Raw genomic sequence first — 20,019 nt, 5'->3', positions numbered from 1 at the left:
TGAGAACAGCAGTTCTGGCAAGACGGGCATCCACTTCAAAATCTCGGCTCAAAAGGGCAGCAGGGCTGTTCTCAATCCAGGCAGGGCAGGTCCCCAACCACTACAATCGTCCCACAAGTCTCTGAGCCCCATGGAGGCCCCTGGTCAGCCAGACCACCCTACATCTGCTCTGAGGTGAGGGTGGGAGGAGATGCCCCCATGGCGGGTCCTCGAAACACGGGGGGTGGGAAAGCAAGAGAGCAGCCAGACCCAGAGCACTGCCGCCGGCCTGCAGCCTCTCTCTTCACATCCTGCCTGCTATGTGGGTACCACATGAAGAATGGAGAAGGAGCAGGACTTCCATGGGCAGCACCTCAGAGAAGCTACTGAGAGAGAGAAAGGATGAAGTCTAGAAAGGCCTCCTGTCAAGGGAAACAGGGCCAGGTGCCTGGGCCAGCAAAGAGACTCCTCTGGGACTCCTCTGTGCCTGGGGGTGAGGAGGGAGCCCCCACAGACCCTTGCTGTCCAGCCAGGCTGGAGATGGGGGTAGCCCCAGACTGAGCCACCTAGAGACGGGAGAGAAGTTGATTTCAGTAAAAAAAAAAAATAATAATAATAAATATATTTGAATCCGGCATAAGATGAGGTGAAGGTGTTCCAAAGCTTGGGCCGAGGCGGGGTCAGAAACACGGACTGTGGGAGGGCCTGGAGGCGTTCATTTGGGAAGCCAGCAGCGAGCTGCTCTTTGAGCTTATTTGGACTGTGGGACTGTGGGGGTACAGTGCCCGGGAGCCAGAGCCTGGTGTGTGGGTGGGCTCCCTCCTCCTCCTGTCACTTAGTCCAGAGACAGCTTGGTTAAAGAGACAGAGGTAGATTAAAATGTCATGATTAAAAGCAGATGAGTTATCTAGGCTTCTCAGATTAAAAAAAACCAAACAATCAAGCAATCATTCCAAAAGGTAGCTTTGTGGTACCTCTGCTGACTCCTGTGACCTAGGCTGGCCCTGCCCTGCCCCACAGCAGCCTGGGAGAGTCCAGCACTTCAGGGCCTAGCCTTGGTAGCCAGGCCTGGGGCGGGGGCCGGGCGCCTGGAGAGGTGCTACTGGGGCAGGTGCCCCGGCGGAGGCTGCTATTTCCGCAGGTAGCGCTGTGCCAGGATGGCTGTGTCCAAGGAGGTCATGGGCTGTGCGTCGTGGCCCAGCCGTCGCACCGGTGGCACGCTGCCGAACTGCCGCTTGGGCACCCAGCTCCGGGCCTCGTGGATGGAGCTCTTCTCCTCGGCCAGCAGCAGCTGCTGCCGCATGTAGTTCTCAAACTCGTACTGGGAACACTCCTCCGTTACTTTCGCCTGTGAGGCCGAGGGTGGAGAGGAAAGAACAGCAGAGCGTGAGGGAAGCCTGGCTCGAGTCCAGCCTCCCTGGGAAGCACACTTTGGGATCCATCTGTGAGGTGCTGAGCAGGTCCACGAAGGCCTCCGGCCAACTGACCTCACCTTGCTGGTTAAAGTACAGACCCAGGAGCAGGGGCAGGGGCTGCCCCAAATCTTTATCTCAGCCCTGCACACAAGCCCCTGCTGAGGCCCTTAGCCCACAGACATTGGTGAACAGAATTAGCAGTTGTGGGTCTCTATATTAGTTAGGAGTCAGGGCGCAGAGTTCTACTTCCAAGCTGTACAACTTTGGGGAAATCATTTTGCCTCTCTGAACCTTAGGTTCCTCATTTGTAAACTGAGGAAATGGTTTTAAGAAGTGGGGACTTCATTAGAGAGTGATAAAGGGGGATCAGGATAAAGTTGATCAGAATACATAGTATATATGTGTGGGATGTCACACTGAACCCCTCCATACAACTAATGTATGCTAATTAAAAAAAAAAGCTGAGTATTGGTGGCTCACAACTATAATCCTTGCTATTCAAAGGGTAGAAATCTGAGGATCCTGGGCAGAAAGTCTGTGAGACTCTTATCTCCACCTAACCACCAAAAATCCAGAAGTGGAGCTGTGGCTGAAGTGGTATAGTGCCAGCCTTGAGGGGAAATGTTGAAAGACAGTCCAGGCCCTGAGTTCAAGCCCCAGGATTGGAGCACGCACACCCCCACTCACATGCACGCACAGGTCACACAAGCCATAGGGAGGACTGAGGCCCAATATTCTACACGTGCCAATAATGACTATTTTAGCAGCTCAGCAGCCTGGGAAGGGTGGGAGTTGGGGTGGAATAGCGCTCTTTCTTCCCAAGGGCTGGAAGGCTCTGTGGTGGTCCCAGATACCGCTCCGCCTAAAGCTCCAAAAGGGGCCAGGAGGGTCTTTACACATCCGGCCTGGCATTCTTCCTGGGAGCCTTTCCTTCAGGGGCGCCCTAAAACCACGTGCCCACTGCTGCCTAGCACTCTATCTGTCTCCGAACCCCCTCCCTGCCCCACCCCGGCCCAGCACTTTCCCCAGTGCAGAGACTGGAGAGAAAACAGGGATAAATGAATCATCTGAAAAATGAAAAGGCAGGAGGAGGAATGAGTCACAGGGTCAAAGAGAAGTGACTTTGGCAGGAAGAGGAAGCTGTGAGAGCCATACAAAGCCTCTTCAGCATAGAGCCTCACAGGAGCTGGCCACTGCCTCAGCTGCCCAGCTCAGGCCATGGGACCTCTAGCTGAGCTGGACACAGGCAGGATGCAGGCAGCTTCCACTTCTCCTCAGGGCAGAGGAAGAAGGCCCGGGAGAGGCCCTGTGCCATCAGGGAGCTTGGCAGCTAGACTGTCTGCCCCTACTTGGCCCCCAGCCCCCAGCCCCTCGCCCCCTTACCTCCTGGGAGCTGTCTGCATTGCTCATTTGGTCATCGATGTCAGGAACCACTTGCAAAGGCCCACTCAGCGATGACAGGGACTGCCTACAGGGTAGGTAGACAGGTCAGTCCCGAAGAGGCCAGGGCCCCACCACTCCAGACTCAGCTGGAGTCAGGGAGCCCTGGCTTGGGTCCAGCCATCCATCTTCTGCTTAACATGACTGACTCCTGCTGTCAGCCTCTGTCTTACTCAATGCAGAGACTTTGTGGACTTTGTGGAGACTTTGTGGAGAACTGAGTGAGGCAATTCCAGCCTGCAGTTGGCAGGGAGGGTCACGTGGGAAACAGCCTGCACGCTGCCTGCTCCCTCCTAGTCCTGCCCCGGGAAACCTGCATAAGGAGGCAGGCCTCTGCTCTCCCAGCCTCGCTGACTTCATGGTCCGGTGCTTGCCACTTACCATGATGCAATGATGGCACTGAGGGCCTCCAGGACGTCAGCAGCAGCCAGGCGTTGCTGGGGATCGAGAACCAGTAGTTTCCGGATGAGACACACGGTGTTCTCCGAGACTCGCCCATCCCTGGCCAGGGAGAAGAGGCGGGTGAAGGCTCAGCAGCATGGGAAGGCTAGCACCCCCAGGACTCTGGGGTCTCCTTGTGCTGTCCCCTCACCAAGAACTGAGAGACTCACTCAGGGATGGTGTACTCAGCAGCCTTGATCTTGCGGAAGAGCTCCTGTGGGATGCTGTCGTAGAAGGGGAACTGACCGTAGAGCATGGTGAAGAGGACCACACCCAGAGCCCACATGTCACTCGGCTTGCCCCTGTATGGCCGGCCTAGGGGCAGAGGATGCACATACTCAGTGGAAGAACTGCTCTGGGCTGCCTCGGGTGGGCAGCTCCATCGCGGGCCTGTCCAGCCCCCACCTCACCGCTGGCCCCCTGACTCCCTTCCCTGAGTACCATTCCCTACTTCGCAGGAGATTCAGCTCCCTGGGTTGGCTCACTAGGATACACGGTGACTGGATGTGCACAGCCTGCTACAGTCCCTGCTCTGTACATGGGCCAGTCTGCCTCTCCAAAATGCACGTCGTGGGGAGGGCAGGAGCCTGGGCCAGCAGCCCTGGCTCCCAGCTTACAGAGCAGGGGGCCAATTACATTTGTGAAACTAACAAATAAACTGGCAGTAGGGAAGGTAGGGACTCCCATCCACTCTCCCATCCCTCTCCCTGTCTTCCCAGGTCCTTCACAGCACTGATTAGCACCTGCCAAGGGCCCTTTCATCTGCTGCTCCCTAACAGGTCAGCTAGAAGACAAGTTCTCTGGCTGCAGGGGGTGAGGTGGGAGAGCCATGGTGAACTCAGTTTTTGCTAACTTCTCTGTGCTATGCTTTCTTCATCTGTGCTGTATTATGAAAGTTCCTACCAAAGCTCATTGAAATCTCACTCCCATGAGGCTCAGTCAGCAAGCCCCTGGGTTACAAATCCTAGGTGTGTTAAAAACTTGTTTGGCTCTGGCTTCGTCCTTGTATGACCCCCTCTCCATGTGATGCTGTGTGTGATTCAGGGAGTTTCCAATAGCAACCAGTGAGGAAGACCTTACCAAATATGGCCCTGTGACCTCTGAGATCAGCCTCTACAAGTGTAAGCTAAATAAACCTTTATTCTTCCTTCTGTCCTGTAGTATCTGAGTCCATTTTCTGTTGCTGTAACTAAATGCTAGAGACTGGGTGTTTTATAAAGAATGAAGGTTTAGCTGGGTGCAGTGGCTTATGCTTGTAATCTTAGCTACTGAGGAAGCTGAGATCTGAGGATCTCGGTTCAAAGCCACCCCGTACAATAAAGACCATGAGACTCTTATCACTAGAAAACGGGAAGTGGGGCTGTGGCTCAAGGGGTAGGGCAGAGCTTTGAACTGAAAGAGCTCAGAGACAGTGCCTAGGCTCAGAGTTCAAGCCTCATTGCCCACACACACACAAAAAAATAATAATAAAGTTTTAAGCTGGCATGGTGGCTCACGCCTGTAATCCTAGCTACTCAGGAGGCTAAGATCTGAGGATCGAGGTTCAAAGCCAGCCTGGCACTAAATTCCGTGAGACTCTTCAATTAACCACCAGAAAATCGGAAGTGGGGCTGTGGCTCAAGGGGTAGGGCAGTAGCCTTGAGCTGAAGAGCTAAGGGACAGCACCCAGGCCCAGAATCCAAGCCCCACAACTGACAATAAAATAAAATAAAATAAAAGTTTAAAAGCTAGGTGCTGATGGCTCATAATTCTAGCTACTCAGGAGGCTGAGATATGAGTATCATGGTTTAGAGCCAGCCAAGGCAGTTAAGTCCTTGAAACTCTCATCTGCAATTAACCAGGAAAAAAAAAAAAAGGCTGGGAGTTTGGCCTAGTGGTAGAATGCTTGCCTAGCATGCATGAAGACCTGGGATCGATTCCTTGATATCACATACATAGAAAAAGTCAGAAGTGAGCCAGGAGCGGTGGCTCACGCCTGTAATCCTAGCTACTCAGGAGGCCGAGATCTGAGAATTGCAGTTCAAAGCCAGCTTGGGCACTAAAGTCTGAGACTCTTATCTCCAATTAACCACTAGAAAATCGGAAGTGGCACTGGTTCAGGGACAGTGCCCAGGCTTGGAGTTCAAGCCCCAAGACCGACTGAAAAAAAAGAAAGAAAAAGAAAAAGAAAATGAAAAGAAAGTCAGAAATGGTGCTGTGGCTCAAGTGGTGGCGCTCTAGCCTTGAGAAAGCCCAAGGACCAAGCACAGTGCTCAGGCCCTGAGTTCAAACCCCAGGACCAGCCAAAAAAAAAAAAAAAAAAGCCAGAAGAGGAGCTGTTAGGGACAGTGCCAGGGCCCTTAGTTCAAGCCCTAGGACCAGCACAATAAACATACAACAAATTTCCACAAAAACTGAACCTCGTGTATTTTACATAATTCCTAGTTCTGAAGAAGATCAAATGTTATTTCCTGGGAGATCCTACAGGACTTTACGTGCCTTGGGGGAAATCCCATTCTTTCTTACACTGGTTCTAACTTCTTGCATTATTTGACCAGGACACCCTCCTCTTCCACTAGACCAAAGCCTTTGCCAGGGAGTGCTAGCTGGGCCACTGTCAGGTCCTGGCTCGTAGCCAGGCCACATGTCCCATCTGGCTGTGTGAAGGTGAGGAGTCCACACGCACCGCTGAGCACATCAGGGCTGATGTAGGCTGGGCTCCCCCTCTGGTCCTTCAGTAGGTCTCCTTCACTCACAAGATGCTTCCCAAGGCAGAAGTTGGTGATGGTTATCCGATGGGTCCTAGAAAGGGAGGCAGAGAGTAAACTGATCTCGTTGTCCACAGCTGGGAGTACCCAGGGAGAGCCAGGCACCCTGCTGGACTAGTCCCTATCTTGAACAAACACAGCTGGGCAGCCTCATCCCTACCCACAGAGCAGAGGAATTTGACCCATGTCCTCTTCTGGCTGCCGGGGGAGCATCCAACAGAGCATGTAGCTCCTTTCATTCAGGGCTTCCCTGAACCTGCTGCTCTGGGGAGTCTCAGGTGCAGCTTAGGGCCCAGAACATGATATTCTAGATGGGGAGTAATGGTGAAATATAACCCGACTCCCTCATTCACACGTGTTGGAGACGTCCAGTAGAAGTGAGTGACCCTAGCCTTCCTCCTGCTGTAAGGTGGCCTCCCTGCAGACCCAGCCCGCTACCTCCTTTTCAACCTAGCCCCACAGCCGTGCAGACGAGGAAATTGAGTGCAGCCACTCTCCTCTGGTGGAGTATGGAAGTTAGTCTCATGCTTCAGTCTCCACTACTGAAGGCATAGCCCATCTATTATGAGCTCCAAGGTCTCTCCAAGAGGCCCAGGCCCTGGCATCCAATTAGGTCTGCACAGGAGATAAGCAAGCCTGCCCCATCCCAGCTAGCAGGAGGGGGACAACAGGAGTTACCACAGTGCACCCTAGAGCAACAACAGAATACCCTAACATGGTCTCTCTAAAACCCTAGTATGAGGGAGATCCTGCAATTGGAAAGATGAGGAATTTTTCTGGATAGTGCTCTCTGTGTTAGGAGGAACAAGAACCTTTGCAAACAGAATCCTGGCCTTCTTCCCACTTCATGGCTGGGAATGTGCACACTGTGCAGATGCAGGGTAGCTGGGGGACAGAGCACCAATGGCCCCCTCTGGGGTCAGAGCTATGGTCCCAAGGCCCCCACGAGTCCTATAGCTAGAGCTGGGGTTTACTGAGAAGGGAAGTTCACTGCACTGTGAGGAAAGCACTGTCAGCTGGCGAGATCACATGGATGGATAGCTCTACCAAGCTGGGGTTCCCCTGGCAAGGTTGGATTATCAGAGATTTGAACAGCCAGCCTTTCTTCTTTTCAGAAAAGGGCTAGGGTTTGGCTGTGGGGCCTCATGCACAGAATGTATCTATCCCTCTACGGCGGGATAGCCTGCTTTGTCAGGAGCAACTCTACAATGGGGTGACGCTGTGGAGTAGGGCAGGTAGGCGCTGAGCTGTCCCCCTGTACCCCCATATCTGAAGGCCATACCACCAGGGCATTGTATGCTCTCTAGTCCTAATTTTTGGGATTTTCTTTTTTTTGGGGGGGGGGGTACTAGGAATGAACCCAGGCAAATGCTTATCCACAGCAGCTCACCCCAACTCTACTCCCAGCAATACTTGACCCCTTTTCATATGGCCAAATAAAGAATCTTGGGATTCTCATCTGAAGCAGCAGAAACTGGCTGGGAGCTGCTAACCCTGGCACCAGGTGAGGAATGTGGTCCTCCAAGGTAGAACAGGGGGCTGGGAGTTTGGCCTAGTGGTAGAGTGCTTGCCTAGCGTGCACGAAGACCTGGGTTCAATTCCTCGGTACCACATACATAGAAAAAAGCTGGAAGAGGTGCTATGGCTCAAGTGGTAGAGCTCTAGCCTTGAGAAAGTCCAAGGACAGTGCTTAGGCCCTGAGTTCAAGCCCCAGAACTGGCCAAAAAAAAAAAAAAAAACAGGGGAGCACAGAGGATCATCTAGTCAGCTGGGCCCAGGCTCAAGAAGGCCCTGGGCATGGCAGGGGTATTCCTAAATGCCTTGGGGGAACTGAACTCAAAACACACAGAGCTAGCTTGGGGCCTGATGGCACTGTCCTCTTTTGCCAATTCTCCTTTTCATGACCAATTAAGCTCACAGCAAGAGGGAGTCCACTGTTTCCATTCATCCCTCACAACAGTCTATGAGGGAGATTTTTTCTCACTGCCCCATTCAGAAGGTACAAGTAAAGCACAGGAATTCCATGGCCAGGTCACATGGCTAGATTCTGATGGACCAGGATCCAAGCCCTGGGCCAGCCCTTGTTGGACCTCAGAGCTCATGATACCCAGCCCCAACTCTTCCTTCCATTCCATATGGGCTGACTCATTCTCCATAGATTCCCCCTCCCCAGGAGGCTGTGGGGCAGGCAGCAATGGGCCCAGCCTTTCTAGGAAGCACACAATGTGGGTAGATGGAAGTCTCCAGAGAGTGCCCTTACACCACAGCTGGAGGTAGTGGGTTATGCCATTAAGGGGACCTCTCAGCTAGCTGTGCTGGCCTATGTCAGCCAGCAGACATGGCAGCTGCGGAGAGGGAAGCGACACAAGGGATCTCAGGCCATCCCTTTCCACAGTGAAGTTTCAGGTGGGAGAAGGGTCAGCTCTAAGGCGAAGGGGGTGGGGCTGAGAGCTTTTTAGCTATCCAGTGGAATTCTGCAGGCGAAGGGCTTGGTGTAAAACAGAGACTAGTCTGTCTTCTGTGTTCTCAACAGAAAAGTGCATTGTGGGTGTGACCTGGGTACCCTACAGAAAGCTGGCCTGTGGTGTAGTTAAAAGCCTGACAAGCCTGTAAAGCTCAGGCCTGTAATCCTACCTACTCAGGAGGATGAGATCTGAGGATCGCGGTTCAAAGCCAGCCCGGCCCAAAAAAGTCTGTGAGATTCTTATCTCCAATTAACCACCAGAAAACTGGAAGTGGTGCTGTGGATCATGTGGCAGAGTGCTAGCCTTGAACTGAAGAGCTCAGGGACAGTGCCCAGGCCCAGAGTTCAAACCCCACGACCAACCAAGAAATCAAAACAAAACAAAAGAGCCTGACAGTCAGGCAAAAAGTCTCAAAAGTCTCAGCAAGGGTCATGCGCATGGGAAGCAGGCTGCTCCAGTGCCTTTAACACCCCCCACCCCCTGTATCACTGTGCTGGACACTGGCCTGCTCAGGCATCTGGTTTGACAGGTCCTATGCAGCAGTCCAATCTTTCGTACCCTGGCCATGGTAAGCATGGATGTGGTCTCCAAAGCTCACGACATTGGAAGGAAGATAGTTCAAGGGAGGGGACTCATTCCTAGGGCCTAGTCCTGGTTTTCTGCATGCTTGCCATATGAATCTTGGTAAAGTTCAGTTTCTTCATCTGTGAGACAGGGAAAATGCCAGTGTCTGACTCTCAGGATTAGGATGGCTCTGCCAAGATGGCCCAAGGAGGGCACTTAGCCTGTCGCCTGCACAAAGTAAACTGCTAACACCCTCTCTTCTTCTGCTGCTGGCATGCCTGGCAAAGGTTTCTACTGTGGGGTCCCAGAAGCGCTGCCTCTTGAGATGGGTGGCAAAGGCCATGGAGCACTGGTGCTGGGGAGGCTGAGCTCCAACTCAACCCTGCTGGCAGGACTTCCAGCCCTCCCTATGGTGGCTGTTCAGCCTGGGGCTAAGAGTCTCTGTGGGAAGCAGCGGGGCCAGCAATGAGACCTCCTGAAGCTTGGCAAGGCTCTTTTGCCCCCCCCCACCACCCACACCAGCCGGGTGGCACATAGCTCCTGGGAGTTCCAGACCCCCCAGCTGGTTCTGGGGACGGTGAGGGTGGTGGGGCCCGTGCGTCAGCAGGGGCAGCTCTGAGTGAGTCACATTCCAGCTATGGCCTCTGGGCTCCCACAGTGTTCTCCTTTTCTAGGAATTGGTATGCAACTTGCCTGCCTCAAAGGAAAGAGGAAAGAGAAGGAGCCCACAGCCAGCCTCACTTAACTCCAAAGAGGATTTCAGATGCCAGCCCTGGCCTCTCACCCAAAGCAAGGTCGAGTTCTCGAGTTCTTGCCGCTGGCTGCCTCAAAGACACTTCTCTTTGTCCCTTTTCTTAGGGGCACACAGCCCAGCTAGCCTGCCTGTCTCTGGCTGGCTCAGTGGTCTCTGGCTGGGTGGGTAGAAAGGAGCTGGGGTTCTTCCAGGTCAACCCTGACCACATGAGGCTTTAGAGGGAAACATGGGTGTTAGAGGTATGGCGCAACTGGTAGAACACCAGTCAAAGTATCAGGTACTGAGTTTAAGTCCTGGTCCCAGACAAAAAAAATAAAAGCATATAGAAATGGAATGGGGGGGGGAGACATGTGATGATGATACGCTTGACACATGGTGGGAAGTGGGGTGTGGGGGGGTCTAGGCTCCATATCCTTTGAGCTCCTGCCTTCATTTTTCTCTTGTTCTGAGACCAGCACTCAAACTTGGTACCTGATGCTTTGCTCATTAGCTGGTGCCCTACCAACATAGCCATGCCTTTAACCTGAGCACCTGCCTTCAAATTGAAGGTGATAGAACCTCTGGTCTGCTCTGAGACCCAGAGAAGCATATCTTAACATTGAGGAAAGGTCTGGGAGAGGTACTGATATTTTGTAGCCTGAGCAGCATGGCTTCAGCTACACTGTCTGTCATACCCCAACCAGCATCAAAACAGCCTCTGCATCCTGGTACCTAGCGGGCAGGAATCCGGGGCTGCATGTGTCCCTGACAACCCCTGGGATGCTCATGTAGGGCACAAAAGAGGCTGTCGTGGAGGGCTTGGACTCTGTAGTCCAGCTGGAGAAAATATAGTCTGCAGTCGGCTGTACTTAATTGTGTGTGTGTGTGTGTGTATGTACGTGTGTATCACTTTGTCTTGTTTTTTTCCCTCCCTTTTCTTTTTCCTCCCCCTCCTTTCTTTTCCCTCCTCCTTCTTTGTTTCTGTCTTTCAGGCAGGGAGGGTCTCACTCTAGTCCAGGCTGACCTGGAACTTGCTATGTAGCGCAGGCTGATCTGAATCTCCCAATATTTCTGCCTTGGCCTCCTGAGTGCTAAGATCACAGATGTGCGCCGATGCTCTCAGCCACCAAGTCTTTTTCTCAGACACTATGCTCTCCACAACTCAGGGCTCAAGTAGCCTGTACTACACCTATTGTCCCTGTGAATTCAGAGGAAGGGCTGGGGGAGCCCTGGGCCCTCACCATCAGCAGCCCTCATTTCCTCAGGGCAGTAAACACTTGGTCCCCTTTTCTCCTGGCTCTCAGCCCACCTCAACACAAGTGTCCCTAGGATGGACTGAATCTTACAAGGCAGTTTCACATCCGTTTATCCGAGTCTCAGGCCAGCTTTTCAGGTAGAGTCATCTCGTCCTCTACAGATGAGCATTGTGAGTTGCAAAGAAGGGCTGGTACCTCAGTAGATAAATTCACTCAGTGAGTAAATAAGTGAACTTTCACAGTCTCTAGGACAAGAGGCAATCCTGGGATATGAGCCAAGTCTGACCCCCACATCCTGCTCTTCCTCTTCTCTAACTCACTCAGCCAGATGGGGTTCAAGCAGCCCTGGAATTTCCTGTTTCCTTCCCTCCTCCCTGCAGAGCACGACAGCGTAAGGATCTCATCTCATCACTGTTTTAGGCTGGCACATCTTATCCTTTGTAGACTTAACTCAGTTGGCAGAGTCTCTCTGAATGTTGTCCTCAATGGGATATCTGTATTTTTGTTAGAAATGCCATATGGCAAGCTCCATGGGGCAGCCTACAGAAGGGTTTACAGCCCCAGAACCAGGGAAGGTGACAGGATGGTGAGGCCCTCTGGCCACTGAAGCACACAGCACTTTCCACTGCTCTGCCACAGCTTCCTTTGCTTGATACTGTACAGGGATGGACAGTGGGCTCAGGACACTCTCCTGGGCTAGTCTGATCACATCATGGAACATCACTATCAGGCCACTTCTGTCGGAAAGCTGTGTTGCCTGCCATCTGTAAGCCTCCCAGCTTACCTGGAGGTAAGGGGTAAGGGAAGAGGCTCAGAAGGGCAGGTGAAGGAACCCTGGGAACCCTGGGTTTCTAGGACTGTGAGAGCCCCTAGAATAGTACTTCTCCCTAGTGGCCCTGGGCCCCTCCCATGGGCTGGTCCCTCTCTGCCTTGTCCCAGACCACTTCCAAGAGCCTGTGCCCTATTCGATGTGAGTGATGGGAGACAATGACCTGCCTCGCTGCAGCCTCCTGAAGGATGCTGGAGAGAGGCACACGGACTCCCTCCAGGCTCTAGACACTCTTCCTAACACTGTGAATGCTGGCTGCTGACCGCTCACAGGTAAGTCCCTTTCTAGGAAGCCTACATGGCCAGAAGTAGCTGGAGCCCAACCTGCAGAGAGGTCCCACATTGCTTTAATCCATTTGTCCATTGTTACAGTCATTTAATGAGTATCCAGGGAGCCAGGGAGCCTACTCAAATTACTTTCCATAGCTGCTTTTAGGACTCTAAGCTCCCAGTCTCAGCAAGCACCATATTCTACGTGGCAACAGAGAGATGCCAGCATCCTACCCCAAGCTCTACATTTTTGGGAGGCTGGGCTGCTTTGAATCAGAATCCTCACGGGGATCCAGTCTCCTCCCCCACACAGAAGATGAAACAGAATCTTACCTTTTATTGAGCACCATGTTCCCAAGCTTCAGGTCTCTGTGCACAATGTTTTTCTGAAAACCAATGGGCAGATGGTTTGCACCAAAAGTGCCAGGCAAGCTGAGGCCCCATGTGGAAGCCACAGGCTCCCAGACATCTGGGAAGACAGGAACACCCTAGGACACATCTCTTAGACCTCATTAAATGGGTGTCTGAAGGGCTAAGATATGCCCACCTGGGCCCTTTCCTCAGTTCCTTCTGTCCTCAGGCAGCAGCTAACAGGGAGCCTCTGCTCCCCTTCCTCTCCCTCTTCTCTCTCCATAGACTACCCCTTAGAAAGGAACCAAGCAGGGCTGGGAGTTTGGCCTAGTGGTTAAAGTGCTTGCCTAGCATCCACAAAGACCTGGGTTTGATTCCTCGGTACCACATACATAGAAAAAAAAAAAAAGCCAGAAGTGGTGCTGTGGCTCAAGTGGTAGAGCTCTAGCCTTGAGAAAGCCCAAGGACAGTGCTCAGGCCCTGAGTTCAAGGCCCAGGACTGGCAAAAAAAAAAAAAAAAAAAAAAAAGAAGAAAAAGAAAGGAACCACGCATCATCCCGGGGCTCTGGGTCAGAGGTAAAACACCCTGCTTCCTGTCACTAAGAAACCAGGCTCAGGCTATCCTGTGCCCAACCCCAAGGACCTGACACCTTCATTCTACAAGGCTGCAGCCCCTGGACAGTCATCCTGCAGCTCTCCTGGAGCTGGGAGGCTGTGGGGCTCTGCTGGGCTGCCCCGCTGGCCCTTGTCAGGGGCCTGTAACACTGTGCCTACCTGGTGCACCAGTTGTTCAGCAACTTTCCTCTGGACAGAGCTGCCTTTTGCTGAGCAGCAGCAGGAAAAGATGGCTTTCTGTGGTATGTATGACTCTGGTGGCTTCCAGGGCAGAATATAAGAGAGAACAGGGGGTGGGAGGGAGGGGGGCAGGCCTCACCTGGTGCAGGGCCTCTACCACCCGGACCACGTCATAGAAAATGACCACAGTCTCCCGCTCGCTGAGCCTCTTCTCCTTGATGACATAGTGCTGCAGGTTAATCAGGTCGGCAGTCTTGTCACTGAAGTCATGCGCACAGAGGCAGTCCAGGACGAGGCAGATGCGTTTCTTCATCTTTTTAACCATTCGACTGGATTCTGTGTCCTCAACAACTTCACAGGTACGATCCTGGGAGGCAAGGGGAACCAGGGCTTGGCTTTGACCTGGAAGGCCAAAGCCCAGTGTGGGACTCTCCTCTGGAAGTTGTTGCTCAAACCAATGAGAGAACCTAAAAAGTAAGCCTAGAGGCCTGGGTAGTTAACAGAGGTCAGTACTGCTCAACTTTCACATGCCAAGTGCATCTTAGGTTAGTATCTCAGATTAAGGTCTATGCTTTCATCCTACAGCAAAGGACTTGAGTCAGGCTAACGATTTAAAGCCAACTGGTCCTTTTAGCCCACTTCAGAGGCAGCAAAACTGGGGCTCAGGGGAAACCTCCCTCCACAGAACTCTTAAGATTCCAGCTATTACCAATGTTATTCCCATCTCAAGTCAACGGTGGAAGTTACGAAGGGGTGAATTCTAGAAGATGACAGAGCTCTTTGTATGTAAGACAGTAGCTTTCCTCTTAGCCACAGTTCTCCAGAGAGTCACATAATCATGACTAAGGGCATGCTTGTGGCCTTACATGACTGAGTTTGTGTAATTCCACCTCATCTCAACTGTGGGAGCTGTGGCATTTTTCTTATCCTTTCCAAATCTCTGGTTCTGTTCCCTCCCATATAACCCCCCCCTCCTGCCCCCCGTCAGTCACGGGGCTTAAATCTGGGCCTGGGCACTGTCCCTGAGCTCTTTTGCTCAAGGTTAGTACATTATAACTTTGAGCCACAGCTCCACTTCCACTTTTTGGTGATTAATTGGAGATAAGAGTGTCATGTACTACTGCCTGGGCTGGTTTTAACCATGACCTTCAGGTCTCAGCCCTCTAAAATAGCTAAGATTACAAGCATGAACCCTCACTGCCTAGCTTCTGGTTCTTAATTTATAAAAGAAAGCTAGAGCTGGTACTAGTTTGAACCCAGGGCCTCACGATTGCAGGAAGTGTTCTAGTATGGAGCCACACCTCCAGCCCTTTTTTTTTTTTTTGCACTATTTATTTTGTTTCCCGTACTACGAGGGTTTGAAGTCAGGATTTCATGCTTGCTAAGTGGAGATTCTACCATTTGGAGCCACTTTGCCACTTTGTACTGGTTATTTTTGAGATAGGGTCTTATTTTCTCTCTGAGTACATTCCTGGATGAGATTCACTTATTTTAGGCTTTCTGCTATAGCTGGGAAAATTCTGCTAGAATGACTTGAACTTCAATCCTATCTTGACCTTCTATGACTTAGCTAGGATGACAGGTACGTAACACTGCAGCCGCTATTGGTTGAAAGGGTCTTATGAATATGCCTCTGCTGGTGCTGGCCTCAATTCAGTGTTCCTGATCTCAGCTTCCCAAGTAGGTAGGAATATAGGGATATAGGTATGAGCTATTGCCATTTTTTTGTGGGGGGAGGGCAGGGGGATCAGTTTGGTTGGAGCTCTGGGCCAGAGTTTTGTCCCTGAGCTCTTCAGCTCAAGTCTACTACCCTACCCCTTGAGCCACAGGGCCACTTCTGGTTTTCCGGTGGTTAATTGGAGATAAGAGTCTCACAGACTTTAGTGCCTAGGCTGGCTTTGAACTGAGATCCTCAGATCTCAGTCTGAGTAGCTATGATTTGATTACTGCACCCAGCTTTTCTGTTTTTTTTCTTTTGTGCTGGTCCTGAGGCTTAAACTCAGAGCCTGAAAACTGTTTCTGAACTTCTTTTCCTCTACCACTTGAGCCACAGCTCCATTTCTAGCTTTTCTGGGGGGTGGGGGGACAGGAAGTAATTAATTGGAGATTAAGAGCCTCACAGGCTTTCTTGTCTAGGCTGGCTTTGAACTGTAATCCTCAGATTTCAGCATCCTGAGTAGCTAGGATTACAGGTGTGAGCCACCAATGCCCAGCTAGAAACTAGAGACACTTTTGATAACCTAGGTTCTCTTGTTCAAAAGGCTATAAACCATGCTGGGACGTTTGGCCTAGTAGTAGAGTGCTTGCCTAGCATGCATAAAAACCCGGGTTCAATTCCTCAGTACCACATATATAGAAAAGCCAGAAGTGGTGCTGTGGCTCAAGTAGTAGAGCACTAACCTTGAAGAAAGTCCAAGGACAGTGTTCAGGCCCTGAGTTCAAGCCCAGGACTGGCCAAAAAAAAAAAAGGATGTAAATCAAGGCCAAACATTTAAAGATATCAAAAACAAAATACAAGGTAAACAAGATGCATGGCAACCACATTCAATTAGACTTCTTTCATGTTTAAGGGAAACATTAAAATTTTTGGAGTTGCCTATAGTTGAAAACTAAGGATAAGACCTTAAGAGGGTGTGAATGTAGGCATGGGAGGTATTTTCCATCTATTTCATGGCAGGAAATGCCGCTGACAGGAATCGCCATTGCTTGAAACAGTGATGAATGTACACCACGCTGTGGGGTGCTTTCTACACTCACTCATCTTGCAAACTGTCCTTTCTTCCCATTACACACATTTCACACGGATGATCTGAAATGATCTGCTTAAGGCCACATGACAGTAGCTCAGGGACAGCTAATGAAAACTCTGAAATGCCTGGGCAGACAAAAGGACTTCAAGACCAAAAGCAACAGCGGTGACTGATGTACAGGTGGCCCACTTCTTCCGCTTTGCCCTCCCTCCACTCCAGCCTGGTCACTTCCTGACAGTGAAACTCTTTAAATGACTTCCTGCTTTCCCTCTAAAAACAAAACAAAACAAAACAAGACAAGAAAATAGCACTCAAAGAAAGCCTGGCCACAGTTAAGATGTCAGCCATGAGGGTTCCTGTCAGGCCAAGATCATCACGGGGACCCTGCGGAGGAACTGGTCAAAATGGATGTGGCATCTGGGGTTGGGAGGAGCGGAGGACAGGCTACTCACCTGGAAGAGCCCGTGGTGGTGGACTACGCCGTCCTGTGTGTGCAGCAAGGAGAGCAGAGAGTACTCGGTATGCAGCAGCATCTTGCCCTGTCTCTCCTCTTGGCTCTCTATGCCTTGCTCGCCTCTCTCCTCAAGGGTAAGGATCTTTAAGGAAGAACAAAGAGAAAACCCTTTTGACATGGCAGAACAACTGGGACAGGGAAGTAGGTTCACTTCCTACCACATGACTGTAAAGCACTTTTCATGTGATAGCATTTCTATTTATGCACAGGTAACACTCTTTATTCAAATCAGGATTTGTTATGCACGAGATTATAAACATGATAGCTTTGTAGAGAGGAAGAAAGCACCACTCTTGCTCACAGTGATGCAGGTGTTAAGGTGGAGTAGGGAGGGGCAGCTGTCGGGATAGGCTGTGGGTCCCAAGGGTCCCACCCCACCCCTTGCTTACCTTCAGCTGATAGAAGTCATCTGTGCCATCCTTCCTTGCCAAACACTGCACAATGCTCGGCACTGGTGAGTTGCCCAGACGGGGACCTACGGCACAGAGGGTTGCTGGCTTACTTTTCAGAAATCCTGGCTGTCATAGCCCTATTTCACCACATAGTCTTCTGACGACTTAGTCTCTTTAAGAGGGTCCTATAATTCACACCCACTGGACTTCACCTACACCAAGCTTCTTGATGGAGTATTCCCACAGCATCACCTCCCAAAATGGTATATCTGCCTGAGATACACCTGGCTTTAGTTGATCCATTCCTCAAAAGGAAGTGTGCGCGCGCACCTGGGCACTATCCCTGAGCTTTTGTTGTTCAAGGATAGTTCTCTACCAGTTCAGGCTTGTGTGTGTGTCTGACTTTTCCTGCCTGGGCTGTCTTTGACCTGTAATCCTCAGATCCTAATCTCCTTAAAGTAGCTAGGATTATAGGCATGAGCCTATATATTTCCCCCCCACACCAGTCCGAGGGCTTGAATTCAGGGTTTGAGCACTGTCCCTAAGCTTCTTTTGCTCAAGGTTAGCACTCTACCGGTTGCACCACAGCACCACTTCCAGTCTTTTCTATTTATGTCGTACTAAGAAATCAAACCCAGGGCTTCCTGCATGCTGGGCAAGCACTCTATCACTACGCCACATTCCCAGCCCAAGGAGGGCAGAGACTTCATTATTTTTATCACTTGCTGCATCACAGGCTAAAGCCCAGACCTAGTGAACAGCAGGCACCATTGTTAGCTATTTGTTGAATGCCTGATGCTGAACCAATCCTACACAAAATGCTGTACCAAAGCAAAGTCACGCCCAGCCTTTGGTAGAAATCTGGGGGGCCAACCCATACTATTTGCAACTCTGGCTATAAGCAGCCCAAGAAATCCTGTAGAAAACCTAACTTTTCAGGATTTCTGTGCCTATTTTATAATAAGCTCAGGGGTTGCAACACAAAAAGCCCTGTGAAATTAACCATGCTGTTTGGGATGGTCAGTCTTAGGTGAAGGGTCTTGAAGTTCTAATGCAACTTGTGTTTCCTGTGGGTACAAGGCCATTCTTGGGGTGCACATGTGGCTCTCTAAGGGAAGAGACAGTTGGCTCTCAGCTGAGACTCACTGTATACTATATAGCCCAGGCTGGCTGTGTGTTTATATGCTTGAAGCAGTGACTCATGGGACCAGGTCTGGGGTTGCTCAGGACCCCACAGATGTGGGTGGGCACCCCACAATGCTTCTCTGCAGGTCAGGTCATCGAAGCCTTCCTTCCAACCCTTGCCTCCAGCACACCCACTATCCTGCCAGTGAGAGGCTTACCAAGGATGAATGGTCCAGCTCTCTTTGCATTGTTTCCAGAAATTCCACTCCCAAGAGCCTTCGCCCTGGTGGACGTCTCCCCAGCTCCTCTGTCTGGTGCTCTCCGCTTCATTCTCAGCTCTAGACAAGACAAAAGACTGGTCAGAGATCCCCACTAAGTAGGTCAGTGACCAGTGACTCTCCTGCACTAACCAAGTCTTCGAGTCTCTGACTTTGGATGATGAACCACACAACTGTTGCCACCACTTCTTTCCCACTCTGAGCAGCATCCAAGGTTCCCAGTGACAAACAGCCGCCAGCTAGGGACCAATAAAACACAGAGAGGAGGAAACTGGGCTTTGTGCAGATGCTAAAGCCAAGCTTCCACAGAGATGGAGAGAGCAGCCAGCCCTAGCCCTAAAGCAGCTGTTCCCAAAGTGAGGCCTTCTCTCCAATCATCCATAGCCAAAAGGCCTGCAGTGTCCCCTCCCCAAGGCTCCCTGGGGAAATGATTCCTTACCCATGAGGCTCAGGCATATTGCTCTGAAGTACGAGGACACTACTCTGAGAAATCCTCCTCTAAACTCCTGACAAAGGAACCTTTAGGGTCAAAGGAGATTTATTCTTTCTCACTCTCTTACTAATACTTTTTTTTTTTTTTTGCCAGTCCTGGGCTTGAGCTCAGGGCCTGAGCACTGTCCTTGAACTTTCTCAAGGCTAGAGCTCTACCACTTGAGCCACAACACCATTTCCGGCTTTTTTCTATGTCTGTGGTATGGAGGAATCAAACCCGGGTCTTTGTGCATGCTAGGCAAGCACTCTACCACTAGGCCAAACTCCCAGCCCTAGGTACCAGATTGAGTCCAGAAGACCAGTGGGCGATATAGTGAGACCCTGTTTCTTTTATTTATTTATTTGGTTGTGGGGCTTAAATTCAGGGCCTGAGTGTTGTCCCTGAGGGTTTTTTTTTTTTTCTTTCCAGTACAGCTCAGGGGCTGAGCACTGTCCTTGGGCTTTCTCAATGCTAGAACACTACACTTGAGTCACAGCACCACTTTCCCGCTTTTTCTATGTATGTGGCACCAAGTAATTGATCTTCATGTATGCTAGGCAAGCACTCTACCACTAGGCCAAACTCCCCCCTCCCCCACCCGCCACATACACACTTTTTTTGCTCAAGGCCAGTATTCTACCGCTCAGAACCATATCCCTTATCACCATTTCAGGTTTTCTGCTGCTTAATTGGAGATAAGATTCCTCAGGAACACATAAACAGAAAAGGCAGGAAGTGGTGTTGAGGCTCAAATGGTAGACCACTAGCTTTGAGCACAGAAAGGCTCAGATTTAGAGTACAGGCCCTGAGTTCAAGCCTCAGAATTAGGAAAAAAAAAAAAAAAAAGGAAGGAAGGAAGGAAGAAAGGAAAGAAGGAAGGGAGGGAGGGAGGAGGGAGGGAAGGAAAGGAGTCTATAGATTACTCCTTCCCAGGCTGGCTTCAAACTGAGATCCACATATCTCAGCCTCTTGATTAGCCAGGATTACAGAAGATGTAAGCCACCAGCGTCTGGTGAGACCTTGTCTCTTAAAAAAAAACTTTTCCTGTGGCCGGGAGTTTGGCCTAGTGGTAGAGTGCTTGCCTAGCATGCACTAAGACCCAGGTTCAATTCCTCAGTATCACATACATAGAAAAAAAAACCCAGAAGTGGTGCTGTGGCTCAAGTAGTAGAGCTCTAGCCTTGAGAAAATCCAAGGGCAGTGC

The 20,019-nt window shown here is 51.0% G+C and overlaps 1 protein-coding gene across 1 annotated transcript; it reads right to left on the bottom strand.

Annotated features, from left to right (window-relative positions):
- Positions 1-563: 563 nt before the first annotated feature.
- Stk40 (serine/threonine kinase 40) lies at positions 564-18,403 on the bottom strand. The gene is made up of 10 exons (XM_090335216.1): positions 18,284-18,403; positions 16,938-17,023; positions 16,487-16,630; positions 13,424-13,651; positions 12,472-12,524; positions 5,941-6,056; positions 3,446-3,590; positions 3,216-3,335; positions 2,778-2,862; positions 564-1,327 (listed from the first exon to the last, which is right to left on the bottom strand). The coding sequence occupies exons 1-10, from the start codon at positions 18,393-18,395 to the stop codon at positions 1,109-1,111; spliced, it is 1,308 nt and encodes a 435-aa protein (XP_090191342.1). The 5' UTR covers positions 18,396-18,403; the 3' UTR covers positions 564-1,108.
- Positions 18,404-20,019: the final 1,616 nt, after the last annotated feature.

The sequence above is a fragment of the Megascapheus bottae genome, chromosome 6 (assembly GCF_031878675.1).
Source record: "Megascapheus bottae isolate mThoBot1 chromosome 6, mThoBot2.hap1, whole genome shotgun sequence".
Classification (NCBI taxonomy): Eukaryota; Metazoa; Chordata; class Mammalia; order Rodentia; family Geomyidae; genus Megascapheus; species Megascapheus bottae.
This window is presented reverse-complemented; position numbering and strand designations above follow the sequence as displayed.

What these genes read in the sequence shown, in the direction of transcription:
- Stk40 (XM_090335216.1), bottom strand. Translation starts at nt 18,395, where the DNA reads ATGAAGCGGAGAGCACCAGACAGAGGAGCTGGGGAGACGTCCACCAGG. An exon ending in ACCACCACGGGCTCTTCCAG is followed by an intron (nt 13,652 to 16,486) that starts GTGAGTAGCCTG and finishes CTTGCCTCCCAG; the next exon opens with GATCGTACCTGTGAAGTTGT. An exon ending in AACATGGTGCTCAATAAAAG is followed by an intron (nt 6,057 to 12,471) that starts GTAAGATTCTGT and finishes CTCCCTTTCTAG; the next exon opens with GACCCATCGGATAACCATCA.